The 15,875-nt window shown below is 37.8% G+C and overlaps 1 protein-coding gene across 4 annotated transcripts in view; it reads right to left on the reverse strand.

Moving 5' to 3' along the window:
- The window catches only part of LOC107094217 (NAD kinase-like), a 25,470-nt gene extending 9,971 nt beyond the window's left edge, over positions 1-15,499 (reverse strand). The window contains exons 1-9 of one of the 4 annotated variants that reach the window (XM_015389722.1): positions 15,343-15,493; positions 14,362-14,386; positions 13,762-14,055; positions 13,591-13,674; positions 12,931-13,060; positions 11,449-11,557; positions 8,413-8,498; positions 7,521-7,623; positions 7,268-7,437 (exon numbers count right to left, since the gene is read on the reverse strand). In XM_015389722.1, coding sequence (XP_015245208.1) covers positions 7,268-7,437; positions 7,521-7,623; positions 8,413-8,498; positions 11,449-11,557; positions 12,931-13,060; positions 13,591-13,674; positions 13,762-14,054 — 975 coding nt within the window. In that variant the 5' untranslated portion in view covers position 14,055; positions 14,362-14,386; positions 15,343-15,493. Of the gene's footprint in view, positions 1-7,267; positions 7,438-7,520; positions 7,624-8,412; positions 8,499-11,448; positions 11,558-12,930; positions 13,061-13,590; positions 13,675-13,761; positions 14,056-14,361; positions 14,424-15,342 lie in introns of all 4 variants that reach the window. The other 3 variants (XM_015389723.1, XM_015389720.1, XM_015389719.1) reach the window with 3 other exon arrangements.
- Between the last annotated feature and the right edge of the window lie 376 nt (positions 15,500-15,875).

Consider the following 15,875-nt stretch of genomic DNA (forward strand, 5'->3'; position numbering starts at 1 on the left):
AACCCTACAGTTGTGTCGCAAAGTGTGAGCTGTAGCTGCGTGCAACGATTGAAAAACTAATACGGGGTATGCCCGGCTTTAGAAAGGATCTCACCATACAGATTGATTCTGCAGAGATGAGTAAAACCAAGATCAGTGTCACTGCTACACTTAGATGAAAAGCAGTATAGCTTATTTAATAAACTTCAGATGCACTGTTTGAAAATAAAAACTGTGTGATGAGAGAATAATGAGCAAAAACAAAGAAAGAGAATAACTAGCAGCTGAAGCACACCTGGTTCATATGAAATCCTCCACCAGCAGAGTCAGAGCTACATGGGTACACCCCAAAGGGAGACGGACGGCGGGCCAAAGGAAAAACAATTCATGTTCCACACCTCGGTCACACGGCATTCTGCACAGCTGAGCTCTGATGTCTGCCAGATGTGCTGACGTCAGCAGAGCTCAACTAAAGCATCCTGCTGGACATAGCAGACATGATGTAATGTGAGTTCTGAGTGGGGTTCAGAGAGCAGAGAAAACAATCCATCTCTTTACTGATGAGAACAAAAACTCTATGGAGCGAGTCGACAGAGAGAGGAGGGAGCCGAGCTGTAAGTGACAAAACACAGACAGGTGTGTGAGCGTATGCAGTCAGGCATGTTGTTTAGTTACACTCTGTGCCAGACTGAGAGCATCAGGAATCATTAAATACCCATTTAGTGATGACTCTACTTTTGACGCCACTGTCTCCATGGAAACAGGCTCAACAGAACTTCACAACATCCGACTTTCTCTCCAGTACATGTGCTGGAAGCTCTGTTGTGGCGGTAATCATGGAAACGGGGTTGATGTTCCTTCACTGACCCATACACATGTTCTATGTGTGCGCATGAACGCTTCTGGGGATAAAAAAATGAAATCCTAACAGCTGACGCCATCAGCCTGCGGTCACATGAGCTCTTTGTCACGAAACTGAAGAATCAGAGAAGCTAAACCAGGAGCTGCTGAAGCTGAGCATTCAGAAGAAAAAGAAAAACAATTAATGAGTTTTTTGAACGCAACAAAACTTTTAAATAGAAAATGTGATCTGCATTTTTTGTGTTTCACTTTATGCTGTCATTAAATCAGCTTTAACAATACATAGACCAAATTAAATAATTAATAAAAAAATTAAAAAAACATTCGACTAATGATTGGGAACAGTTTAGTTCAAAGCCTAGATTCTCATCTTCAGCGTCACTTACCCACTGTGGATATTTTCAGTAAAAGCTGGATGCTGTTTTCAGCAATGCTTCATTTTTTTAAGCTCATTCGGTCAGCATGAGAGGAAGAATCCCAGCAGATAACATAAAGGCCAAAAAGCAAACCATATAGTAGGTCAGGGATTTTTTTTTTTTTAACTATGTTATGAAACAAGCAGGGTTTGGGAAAGTTGGCAGCTTTTTGGAAATGTAAAATTAGGTAAGGATGAACATTGTTTACAAAATACACACCGCTATAATATTTAGAATAATCACTAACCAGATGAACTAGTAAAGGAAGGAGGACGGTTGATATTACCTAAGCACTAAAAGTATCCCTGAATAGATTTGGTCCTTCGTCTCCAGGCTGTTTCTAGGCATTCCAAAAATGTGTTCAGATCATTTGGCAGGCATTCAGAACACAGTGGTCCCATCTTTCTATATCAACATTTTAGACTCAGAAACTCGAACATGTGGGGATCCCAGAGGGCTCAGCTCCAGAGCCATTTCATTTTTCTTGCGTTTATTCGTTCCAAGTTACAGAAAGGACTTCCACTATTTTTTATACTGACAGTTATCAGGCTTCAATCAGTAAATAACAGAAAACCACTCTAGTGCCTGGCAGTTAAACTTGACATTGCCATAAATGTGACGATGTCAACATCCTGTATAAATGTCCTGTCAGGTCATAACCTCACTCCGCCAGATGGATTTGCTCCGCATATCCATCTGGAAACCTTCCGTAGAACTAATTTGGGAGAGGGGCGAAAATACTGGTTAGCTGCTTGGCCTATGTTGGTGATAGACGGGCCAAATAAACCAATCAGATCAACGAAGCATATGACGTACTAACAGAGCGACGACGAAGAGGAGCCAATTGAAAGATCAAACTCTTGCCGAAACCAGTCGGGAGAAGAGCAAAAACATCTTTTCTTCTGAGAAAAGCCTCCACAGCAGTGTTTTTCTCTTCTTTCAGTGAAGAAATACTCCGTAATTCCGATAGCTTGCTCGATAGCCACGCTAACGCTAGTTTCATCGGCTGAAGCCGCCATGTTCTTTAGACTGAACTGTCGCGCTTCTCGTTGCGTCACACCTCAACCCGCCTCAAAGCCAACGCTGATTGGACGTTCGTTTGGTGAATGGCTCCAAATTTTCTTCAACGGAGAGTCTCCAGACTGATTAGCGAGTAAAATCTTGAAAGCTCGCGAGATCAGGATGGTCTCACGAGGCTAGTCAGGTCATGGGGTACAGAACAAATCATAACTCTGTTATTTACCTAATGCCAGTGAGTTAGAATTATATTTTTCATGTATTTGGTATAAAGCTACTGCTAATAGCTGCAGTTGTTTTTTTGGTACGACTTCTATAAAGAATAACAGCAACTGATAACTATAGAAACAGATCTCGTCCAGCATGGGCTAACTAACTAAGGCCCCGTCCACACGAAGCCAAACCCTGGCCTAATTGCACAAATTTTTCACCAAACCAGGCACTCATCCATATGAAGCCGGCGTTTCGGGGGTCTGTAAACGATCTTTTTTTTTATTCAGCCTTCAGAGTGGGAAGATTTTGAAACGCCGTTTTCGCGTTTCCATCTTTAAGCTCTAACCGCATTTTTTTTCTTACACGCATGCGTCATAGCGTTGCCTCTAAACACGCATGCGCGACACAGTATCACAACAACAATGGCGCCGTACTGTGTTGAATGGTTGCTGCTAATGCTACTCACCCTGCTGTCGGGCTTACAACAGAATCTTCTTCTTCTGGAATATCTCCAGGAAGAACAGAGCAATATCGACGACATAGTTCAGCACCTGAATTTGACTGAACCACGAAAATGGACCCGCAGGGCAACCATGTATAAATATTAGTGCGCATGCCCAACATTTCGTTGCCTATTTTTGCTTTGGCACCACAGCGCCACTTACAGGCCTGGCATACATTTTGCAGCATTTTCATGCATTCGTGTGGACGATCACATTTATTTTATTGTCTTTACGACAAACGTTCTGGAAAATATTAGCGTTTCGTGTTCGTTTTGACTACGTGTGGACGGGGCCTAAATGTCTTTACTAGCCTTTTATTCAGCCAAAGACGTTTGGCTCAGTCCATGACTACAACCTGGATCCCTTCTAAAGCAGGCCTACCTTTGTTTTAAGTAAAGGACCAGATTCTCTGTTGGCGGAAATTCTGCGGATCAGATCTGTGTGCAGGAACTTTCTAAGTCATTAGTGCATTATATTTCATCCTTTTATCAAGCTACTAGTTTTCAAAATGTTTTTATATTTCCTCTTGACCTGTTGTCAGGTCCTCTTTGGTCCAGTCGTCTTAGTTCTGTATGAATATTGACATGATGTGAAACGACAACGGTTAAATAAAAACCCTAATATCTGCTGTTTAATAAGGATTTTTTTTGACAGTTGCCATTCATGATGTAGCTGAGACTTGCTCCTAAATCTCCAGTATTTAAGTTAAAGTCTTTAACCACTTTACTAAAAACTGTGAGGCCTAAAATATAAAACATTCACATAAAGGATACACACATGTTAGAAAATTGGCTTCCAAAGTGTGTTTTCAAGTTAATAGTTGTTCATTTAAGAAAAATGAAAAGGAACTTGTTAAATCGTGGCCTATTCAGTTAGAGAAGAGGTCAGAAAACATGTATTTAGGCTGTTGGGTATTTAATTGACCCAAGATTTTTTACTGAACCAATGAATCTGTGTTTGACCACATGGCCTCTTGAAGAAAGCTGCATTTAGCTTGATCACTGAAACATGGCTTAAAGTATCCACACATATTGAGCCTGGCTTGGTGTTTATGAAATGGATGAAGCCAGGATGCAGTCCTCACACTAGATCAAGCCTTTATCCTGGATTTCTGAATTCAGCTTCTGTGAATTAGGTCCCAGCAGAAAGCCTACAAGCTCTGCTGCCGTTTTGAAGCCTGGCTCCCTAATTATGGTCTCCTGCTGGTAAAAGCTGCTCTTGTTTTATTTCTCTTTCTTTTCTCAGTTATTTGTTTTTTCCATCCCAAAGGGGGAAAGCATTATGGATGATCCTTCATTTCAGCAGAAAATAGTAAGTAGAGTTATATCCATTCTTCTTTGCTTTCTACTTCTTCACCAACAACTTGTCTTCATATCCAGGTAAAACATGAGGGGCTAACAAGTTTATCCTCCCTCAGTTACTGTAATCAAAGATGGTGGCGACCTTTGTTTTTATAAACAACACTTTCTAAGCTATGGCAACAATTCCATTAGACTTTTTAATTTTATTTTAGATTAGAATTTAGCAGAATATGTACGTATAAGAGCAATTTTAATAAAAGAGCTAAAGTAGTTAAACATTGTCCTTTAGTAGCGGTTTTAAATCAAAGCACCGCTGGACTGCTTGAGGATACTAAACCTTGTCTGACCCTAAACTTTTTACATCTCTAATCAAAAGACAACAGAGCAGATGATGTTTGGACCAAGGGGCCCCTGTGAGTCCAACAAATTTTACTTAGGCCCCCGATTGCATATTAAACCAACTGGTTTTTAAGTCAGACAACGATTTGAAGTTAAACAGCAGTTATAAAGATGGATCCAGATGTATTCCCCCGTTTTAGATGAGTGTAATAAATTTTATGTTGGAGTGAGTCAGTTATGCAGCTGCTTGTCTTTCAGCCCTGGTGTGGCCTCACTCCACAAAATTTAGAGTTCTTACCTTTTATTTAGCTAAAATCTATATAAAACTAGTCAGAAATTTTGAGATAACAGGAAAAATGTACTCTTAATCCCTTTTAGAAAATACTGTATATGTAAGGACATTCAGTAATATGAAAATTAGCTTTTGCAAAAAAAAAAATTATTGATTTTCACTTTATTTACAACATACAATTCACATCTAAAAATATTTGTACCACTAAAAGGAAAAGAATGAAAAAGTTGAAAAATGTCATCTCGACAAGCGACCGCATAAAGAGGGAAAGTTTGTGTAGTTGCTAGGCAGCAGCAGAGACAGAGGAGTGAGCAGCTTTACAGCATGAGATAAATCACGAAACACTGCGGAGAATCTGAGGTCGATGTTCCAGCAGCTAAATGGGCTTAAATGTGAGGTGTGTGAAGGTCAACACAGAAACAGGGGGAGGATAGCATGGCAGCTGTGGTAGACTAAACACACGAAGCACCTGAAAAATGTGGAGTTGCAACTCTCTGAGAATGAGTTTTTAGAGATATGCTTTTCATTTAACAGTCAGCTTTACCACTGCTTTAAAATAATCTAATAGAAAAACAAATACAAATTTAACAGCAAGGTACTTTTGCTTGGCAACATTAAGTAAACTCAAAAACATTATTCATGGGTGCAAAAATAAAGGGGAGGGTATTCAGGAATACACTTTCACAATCAGAACGGACTAAATAGTGGGTGGACGTTCCTCTCTGGATTTATCAGTTTGGTCTCATATTGATAAATACTTCCTCATACCACATCAGATGTCTCATATACAGACGAGGCACCTACACAAACAGAAGGCATCCCTCAAGCTTTTTTAAAGCAGACGTTCAGATACAGTAAGAACTGCATGCTGTATTGGATCGGAGTCTTAAACAGAATCAAAACAGTGGCACCATTATATTCACATTCACTTGGCCAATAATATATTTGGCCGATTTAATCGACCCTCACCATCTTCAATGCCCAATCTTATAAATAACTCACTGAATAGAGATGGAACTATGGGATTTTATCCATTTTTTCATCTTCCTTTACATATTAACACATTGTTTCCCAAACATTCTGAATAGAATGAAGAGCGCTTTAATCTACATCTACCAAAATTAATATTAATAATTTAAAGTGTATCTTCATTAATTGTTTAATTTAGTTAATTTGGGATCTGTTTCACATGATAGAAACCACTAACTGAACAATGGAATACAAAATCTGATCATTCCTCTGTCCACAAACATAAAACTTTACTACTTCCACGTTTAGCTTTGTGTGGAAATGAGGTGCTGAAGATATAAACTCCTAGACATCTTCCTGCCAGCTGCTTTTCCCTCCAGCTCAGACACTCAGCCTAGCACCAGACTGAAGAATCAGATAAATAGAATAATAAAATGTATTAATACAATATAAGTGCCTGCAGGATCAGACACTGGATTTATGTAAATTTGTTTTAATTAGGTTATAAAACAATAAAGCTCCATGTGAAAGTTAAACTCAATGAAAATTCATAAGATTTTATTATATAAAGTTCATGGGTTTGATATTTTTATAGTGGTTTAAAATAACTGAGAAATTCTAATTATTGCATCCAGACAGAACGCAGTTAGCCAGCTCATTTATAACATGTAAACTCTCATCATCCTATTGAAAGAGTTGGAATGGAGAATCGATAGGAACTGGAATCGAAATGAGAAATCGTGTCAATTTAAATGGTGCCCCGCCCCACCAGCAGAGTAGTAGAAATAGTTAGAAATATGCAGCCTTATACAATTTATTCTCCTTAGTTTGGATTAAAGCCAAGAAACACTGATGCTACACTGCAAAAAATTCTAATCTAAGTCCCTGAATTTTTCTTAAATGAAGTGCATTTTTCTTGAATTGAGCAGGTAATGAGACACTTTGGCAATGGAATAAAAAACAACTGCAGGCTCTTATTTCAAATGCATAATATCTGATTATCCTACTCTAAGCCTAAACATACTCATTCCATTGGCAGATAATCTTATCAACTCAAATTAATGGTAAATACCCTCATTTTGAGACTTTTTTACTCATTTTAAGATACTTGTAGTACAGTATTATAAGGTATTAGAATAGAGCAATGCATCAGTTGGAGTGGATTCAGAGTGCCAAAGGATAAATCCAGCAGGTAAAAAAAAAAAAAAATTTATAACCCAAACCATCACACAACTAAACTTGAATTTTAGAAAGTAATCAGCTGTGATAAGTTTTATCGTTACTCTGTGGACCATGAAAGTAAAGTTGCTGTAAAGAAGCCACGGTATGTAAACATTTAACACCATCTTCTAATCTCAGAGACGTCTGATAGCTCACCTGTAGCTGCAGGGTAACCTTGCCAGCCTCACTGTTGGTGTGCCCATGAGGAAGGAGTCCGTTGTGCTCCAGCTGTGACTCTCTGCCCTCTGTCTGCTGTGGCGCTCTCTGAAGCATATCCTTCACCACCTTCACCTTCAGACGGCTGCGCAGGGTGATGGCTGCATTCCCTTTGAACCAACAAGACGCTCAGTTTCTTTGATTTCCATTATCAAACTGGCCTCTTTATGGCTACCTAATGCTTTCAGTTTACCTTCTAACACTTTGGCCACTTCAGTCCTGTATGAGTCAAACTTGAAGGGAGTCAGAAAACCCAAAGAGCCGAGATGGAATGCCATAACTGGAGGAACGCTGCCCTGGAGAGGAGAAAACCCAAAATCAGTTGGCTTTGAAACATTTCTAAACCACAGGATTTAGTTCTGGACCTGGAGGTCCAGTGTCCTGCGTCCTTTAGATAGGTCTCTGCTTCCACACCTGAATCAAATGGTTTTATTATTATAAGGGTCTAATTATTTGACTCAGGTTGGTTGAAGCAGAAACAAATCTAAAAGATGCTGGAAACCGTAGCTGACCGGAAATGAAGAATCCTGATTTAGTTGCTGTTAAAATATTTCAGACTAAAACCTTTTTTGTCATATTTTTCATGCCCAATGGTGTAAAAAACAATTAAAATATTCTAAGAAACATAATTAAAAAACATAAGTGGATTCTGTTCAGTTCTCAACCAAGTTTTACACTAAAGTTTCTTAAAGAAAATGTTATCTTGATCAAGTGAAAAACTGTAATTATGCAACGTAATTAACTAAAGTAAAAACACAGAAGAGATTTTGAAATACCTTCTAAGTTATAAGTTAATTAGCTGTTCTTCAGAGTCTAATTTGTTTTCTAATGGTATGTTATGAATGCAGTGTGTTATTTTGAGCTGTAAAAAAATAAATCTAAATGAAAAAAAATACATCTAACATGAATTAAATGCATCTGTTTTGATTTTCACAAAGACAGAGATACATCAAAATTTACTTCATCAACATTAAAGTTAAGATTGATTACTTTTAATCTAATCAAGCCATAAGATAAACCCATACAAATATTACGTATATTTTTTTTGAACCAACATCTATCCTGTTTCATCCAAATCCAAATACCTGAAAGAGAGAAGAGGCATAAAGCAATGTCCCATCGCCCCCCAGACAAATGATCAGGTCTATGCAGTCAGAGATGTCATCATAACCTGAAGACACAACAACAAAAATCACAGTTTGTAAGAAAACAGGACTATTGGTGTGTGTTTTTATTCTTTGATGTAAAGCCAATTTTTTATTATTTCATATTTTATAGTCTTTTGTGTACCTGTATGCATTCTTTGCCACTTACACACCTGAATTTTCCCACAATAAAGGGTGTTTCTATTCTATTTAGGTTAATGTGAATAGCCGAGGATTTTTAAGGCTTATATAGAAAGGGTCAGTAGTTGGTAAAACATCCAACAACAAAATAACCCCAACATCTCCTTCACTTGCTAAATTCTTCTTTTAAGACGGCCTGGAGTAAACGGTTAATCCCCTCACAGGACCAGTACAGTAGTTTGTTACCCCTGCATCAAATTCTATGTGTGAGCAAACACGGCAGGTTAACTAACCAGCCATTAGGGGGCCTTTATGGAAGAACAGAAGGTAAGAAAACCAAAGGAAATATTTTTACATCGACACCAAATACAGAGCCTACTGTCTGGCTTCTGTGTTCAGATTATAGTCCATCATCAGGGACTCTGATAGGAACCCAATTGCAACAAATCGTGGAAAACCACGTTTGTCGCTGAGGCACCGTGGCTCAGTATATCTGATGCAAATGACAACAGGTACATAAACACGACAACAATCAAAGATTTGGTGGCATTTATTCATCCATTCCCTTGTGTTGCTTTATGTTTATAATTTATTTTTTTACGTGCATTGTTATGTGCATTATTATTATTATTTCCTCCGTTGTCCCCAATTTTATATTTCTCCCTGAATTCGGTTGTTACTCAGAACTGCCCTCTAGTGGCTACAATTCCTAACAACAGTAATGGAAGCTAGAAGGCACTGATGACGGACATTGGCAAAAAACTAACGGATTTATATGCATTAAAGTGGCCATAAATAGGCAAATAGACACTTTTCTACCTGCTTAGGAGATAATTTAGCCTACAATCCTTACAATATCTTCCAGACAGAAGTTATAACAGAGGATAAGCTAACAATTTAGAGAATAATTCACTGCACTGTGGGTTTTCTAAGGAAAGACGTAAAAAATAGATAAAAGTTAAGAAACAATATTCTAGTGACATTTCATAAGATTTGTTATGTATGGAAATAAATCATGAAATTATTACACTACTATACTATACTACTACTGATAGCACTTTTATTAGAAATGCAAAAAGAAATGCAAAAAAACGCAGAGTTAAAGGAGTTAATTGAATTTATACTGTAGCTGAAGCTTCAGCACACAATTCAGTGTCCAAAATATGAATCTTTGAAGGTGAACAAAAAGTTTTGTCAGAAAGGTGTAACATCTCATTTTCTTAAGAGCAGGACTGTTACATACTACACATCTCATGAACAACAGGTTGTTTTGTTTATTTTATTTAAGGGTGGCAAAATTACTTAAACTAAAAGTTCACTAATGGACATTGCTGCTGTTTCTTAGTACCGGTAAATGTAGCTTGCTATGATCCAAGGTGTATATATATATATATATATATATATATATATATATATATATATATACATATATATAAATAAAATTAATTAGAGGGAAGATTTGTGAGCAGACATTTAAATTCGGTGATGGTCACGGCAGAAAAGTACAACGACACCGTTATCGGAATACACCTCGAGGGTTGAAACCCTTCAAGTGTATTTTGCTTGGGGCCCCCAAATTTCTTTAAACTGCCCTTTTTCACACTGCTGTAGACTGTAACCGATCTTTGATGACTTTGTTTTGATTTTAAAAAGTTGAATGGAAAGCTAACCCTTTGTTTGGCATCAGATCAGCTTTAGATCCAGTTTAGATCCTTGGCCTAAAAGGCCTGAAAAGTTAAAACGTTGGATAAAGAATTATGAAGAAGAAAAAGATAGGATAAAACAAAACACTGTCCAGATTTAAATCAATTTAGACCTTTTTAATTTTCTTATGTTTGATCTTTTGTCTGGAAACAAACTCAATGTCTGTTGTTTTGTTTTTAAAAACTAGAACTCAAAGCTTTTTAAGAATGAGTAAGAACATTGACTATTTTATATATAAAACTTATTTTTACTGCACTGTCACTTTACAGACATGCTGTACTTTGTACTTTTCTATTTCATAAACCTTAAATAAATCATTGTAAGGTTCAAGGTCACAAAATATGGAACATTTTGAAAGGAGATGAAAAGTCTTTCACGATGCTGGAGGGTTATGCTGCACTTAAGCAAACTGATAACATCCTGGTCCTTCCCTTTTTTTTATTTATTTTACTCTTAAAAAATGTTATCCTTCTTTGACTGCTGGTATAAAGTCTGCCTCATCTCAAAGAAACACAATTTGATTCCCAAATATAGTTAAGTCGTAATAAAATCCCTTTATTTTAGTCATAGATCCACTCTTGAGATAACGAAAATGGACATTTAAAGAGCGTTTTAGTTTTATCTCCGGCTGAATACACAAACGATAACACAGAGGAGGAAAGCATAGACTCCACAGGCCGTTTTTCTTGTGGGAAATGAAGAATTGTGTCTCGATTCTGACAGAAACTTTCACAACACTAAACAACCTGAGCAATATACTCCATAAATCAGATTAGACGACTTAGTATGTTGACAAAACAGGAACAATTTAAAAACATGGGTCTTTTCTTACAAGTAGTATCTCTGTTTATTATTAGTTTGTTGATTAATCAGTAATATAGTCAAAAGTAAATGGGAGACCAGTGCTGTAAAGGTTATTCTGGGATACTGCTTAACATTGTGACATAAGAGCATTAATGATTTAAAGGTTTGGGAGGCATAACAGTGCTTTGAATGAAATGTCTCATTGAATCCATCATTTATATCTCCATTTGTGACAGAAATGTATTTGAATGGAATAGTATCACTGTGTCTCTCAGTAGTCTGAACACAGACATCACGTGTAGATTTGCTGTAAGACAGACGTCTCACCCTCTCTGAAGGTGCAGAGTTGGTTGCGGATGGAGCCGAAGGTCTCGTCCTTTGACAGTGTGGCGTCATCTGCTACCCTGCGCTCCACGTACACCATCATCTGTTTCTCCTGACACACAATCACTCACTTTAGCGACATCAAAATTTGCAGAACTTCAACTCATTTCTCAGGGTAACGATGTTTGGATGAAATGCAGACATGTGGGTTAGCAGGTCAGCTTAAATGTCTGGTTTTGGAGTAAAATGCTGCAGCTGCAGGAGGCTGGACTGCTTGTCTGAAATATTTCCTGGATTTGTTGTGGTTTGACTTGCAGCTAGCACAAATTCCTCAGCAAGAACTCCTGCTCAGTGGGTTTACCAATCTGTTTTTAACATGCAGACTGTTTTCACAGAAAACCAGTTAATCCCCTCCGAATAAGCCACACTAGAGCAAATATTGTGGTGATGCTTCCAACAACTTGCACAGTGTAAGTTAAAGTATGCAGCATAAACTGCACTTACGCATAAAACCAAGCCGGCATGTACTTAACTGTACGCCTCATTTAGCAAAGAAAACAAAAAAAGACCACTGAAACCTTTTTCAATTCACTTCTCTTTGAACTTGAGATGCTAAATCTACAGTAAAGGTATTTGTACACATTACGCCTCTTTGAAATGTGTTCTATCTCAACCAAAGAATTTTTCTTTGTAGGGATTTAATACAACAGACCAACACAAAGTTTTGTGTAACAGTGCAGTGGATGAAAAATAATCAATTCTTTGATATATTTTTTTACAAATAAGATCTGCTAGGTTTGGCCTTCAACTCTACTTACTGTGATGCCACTAAATAAAATCCATTCTAACTCTATTTCTTAAAATGTCACCCTGTGATTACATAGAGTTGACAGAAGTGTACCTGTTTGAATAAATACACGCTTTCAGAGAATCAGAGCTTTGATGAGGAATATTTGTGAAAAGTGCCATGAAGACCTAACAAATTTATCCTGAACAAAAAGGATTCCCAGGGTGATGCATGGTGGTGGCAGCATCAGGCTGTGGAGGACAGGTAAGCTGGTCCAAGCTGGGACTAAATACAGGGCAACTCTATTAGAGCTAAGATTCAGGTTTTCATTAACCACTAATGTTGAATATAAGGTCCAAACATTGTTCCATTATCTGTGGCAAAAGTTTAAAACTTATCGTTTATAGATTCTCTTCAACTATTACCTAACAGTGAAAAACAGGCAAATTTGTTTTTCTAAATGTGCAAAGCTGGTAGAGAAACAACCCAAAACACTGTCCAATCCAATCACATATGGTTCAACACAATATGGCCCCAGAGAGGCTGATTAAAAAGGCACCCCACACATTTCAGATTTGGTTCTGCACCTCATCATGATGTCCCTCTGTGGTGGTGCCTCATAAAATTCACGTAAAATGACAAAGTTAAAGTATAAACTCCCAATCAGAGAACCGCATGTTTGAATCTGAGTCCCGTACCTCTACCAGAAACCTGCAGAGCTCTTTGAAAGGCTCAACCAGGCTCTCATCTCTGATTTTCCTGATGACGAGAACATTGACTGGAGCTTTATTCCATGTGAGCCTCTGACTGGCCGGATCCTGGATGTGCCTTTGAAAGGAAGAAAAAGAATATTATAAAGACACGAAAACAAAACAACACCCTCCACAAAAAAAAAAAAAGAATGACATACACATGAACCTATGACACTATAATAAAAGCAATAGTTTCACACATACCATATTTTCTGAATTAAAAAAAGATTATTCCACATTTCTGAGCAGAGTAGTCATTCATTAACTGCTGCGACTTTTAACCACAGCAGAGGACCAGGGTCAAATTCCAAATATGACAATAGCAAAATTCCTCTCCTGCTTTCCTTTTACCATTTGTCTTTGCTCTTCTTGGTATGGTAAACAGTAATCATTATGAAGGTAAATCCACCTGTGTGAGTTCAGATCATGTCCTGAGAAACCCTTTCAGATAAGCTGACAGTAAAGTTAGCCAGTCTGGATTAAAAAGAGCCAATCATGTTCTGATTTTCTCTTATCTAACTTAGTTGCGAAAACTTCTCTTTGCTGTTGATCGAACAAGCAGTTAGTGAACACAAAGTTCAGCTTATTTAGCTGCCTCATGCTTACATGACTGAAGTTGGGTTGGGAAGAATGCAGGCTTTGGGTCCAAAGTGAGTGGCTGGATACGGTCCATGCAGAAAGTGAGCTCTCCTGGGGTGAAGGATATATAAAAGAGGAGGAGTTGATATCACCTCATGTTTGGAGCTGCTAAAACAGAGCCACCTGGAGAGCGCAGACCTCTTAGGAGAGCTTTCCGCTGCATCGCACGATGAACCGGCAGGCTCCAAGTGCTCGTGTTGGCCTGGCAACCTCCGCCGCTCCATCTCCCAAAGCCGCTGCTCATGATCTTCCCCCCGCTGCTGCGACCTCTTTCCCTCCCTTCGTCTCCTAGGTGACCTGGACGGTTGCTCCCTGTGTTTTGAGGACCTGACTGAGTCCGACTGCTGATCTGGACAACCTGAGGATCTCAACATGTTCCGGTCCGGAGCTGAAAGAGACCTCGATGACAGACCAGCCTCTGAGTTTTCCATTCTAAAAAATACCAAAAAAAAGTTGTTTGAAATAATGACTTAATTAATATATTAAGAAAAAGAAAACAATTCAAATAAGTATGGGCCAACGTGAAAAAACCTAATGAGATTAGAAAACAAATCATTAACACCTATTAGTCTGCAAAGATATTTGTACGGCTTTGCACCAAGGGATATTGACCCAGAGCCATAAATCAGAGAGAAAACATTGAACAGAAGTAGCAGATCTAACAAAAATGTCTCACAGAGCAGTTTGAGAGCTTATGAAAAGAAAACTGAACTTTTAAAGCACTGAACACTGACTTGCCTCAGTTAAGGTAAGTGTGATGGGCCTTGATTCAACAAGAGAAAAATGTCCTCTATGAGAGTCTATAAACAAAAACATTTACGGACCAAACAATACACAATTCTGACATCAAAAATAAAATTGAATCATATAACTAACAGTATTTCATACAAACAGCCTCATAGCTAAAGGTAAAACATGGTGGAGGAAGTGTGATGATCTGAGGCTGCATTGTTGCCATCAGGAATGTCACTATCTGATAATCATGAAGAAGATCCCACTATCACTCAATAACATTAATCATTCAGCAGGGTAATCATCCATAACAAGTTCACACCTGGAGGGCTTAATAAGCAGAGATAAAGTTTTTGGTGATCAGCTTAAAAGTTCAGGTTTAATTCAGAATTAGATGTTATGATATCTTATCTTAAACAAGCTACTGATCATCCAAATCATTCTCATGTGGCTAAAAGAAAGCAATCCAAAAAATAGGACCATTATTCCTCTACAGCAAAAAAAAATGTATACTTTACACTCCTATTGTTGCACACAGCAGCTTTTAGGTTTAGTGCGAATTATTTATTACATGTTATCAAGTAGGTCTGGACAGCTTAAAACTTCATCCTTGGTTATTTGTTTATCGTAATCTTATTTATAAAAGTAGTTCAACAAACTAAAACAATAAAGCGTAACAGGAAAATATATTTAAAATGTAAACAAAAAATGAAAACAAACACGATCAGTAATTTTTCATATTCACTACTGAAGCGTTTCAATTCACATAATAGGCAAAAATAATTATAATTCAACCAGAAGCAATGGATGTGCTTAATTCCTAGTCTGTAGAGTACAGTACTGTGCTCCAGTAATGAATTTAGCACACTGATTAACTCCTGTCACTGGTTAGCTCCTGTCAATGGCTGATAGATAACGTTACCTAGCAATAGCTAAGCTAGCTAGCTGCTCTGAAACACCGTTAAACTGAACGAGGTGACGCCTTACTTTCCCACAGACTACTGAACAAAGTTCATGTCGACCCACAGATACGAAAAGCAAGGATGCATTCGGACAGAAATGAAAGTATTTTTAAGGAACAGACGTTAAAAAATTAACATAGCGGATCAGAGGTAAAATTACGTCAGAGGACGCTGAAAGAGAGCGCTCCAAGTTATGGCGCCATATATGAATCTGCTGGACAGAGAGAGAATTACATCCAATGTGTCAGAAGCTATAAACTGTTCTGGAAGATTTTTTTATTTTTATTTTGCACTAAACAAGAAGAAAAAAGAGAGAAAGCAGGGCAAAAATAACAGTTTAGCAGAATATTCGTTTTTACAGCTAAGTTACCTTAAATCTAAAGTTAGGGACATATAAATGGAAGATAAGCATCACTTGTGATTTGAAAGCATTTTCATGTTGCTAGGCAGTTTTTTTTACTAAACGATTTATTGATTCATTGGACCTGGCAGTGATCTACGGAAGAGGATTAGGGCCACTTAAAAAGTAAAAAAAAGTTAGCAGATATTTAGATTTTA

The sequence above is a fragment of the Cyprinodon variegatus genome, unplaced genomic scaffold (assembly GCF_000732505.1).
Source record: "Cyprinodon variegatus isolate N-32 unplaced genomic scaffold, C_variegatus-1.0 Scaffold471, whole genome shotgun sequence".
NCBI lineage: Eukaryota > Metazoa > Chordata > Actinopteri > Cyprinodontiformes > Cyprinodontidae > Cyprinodon > Cyprinodon variegatus.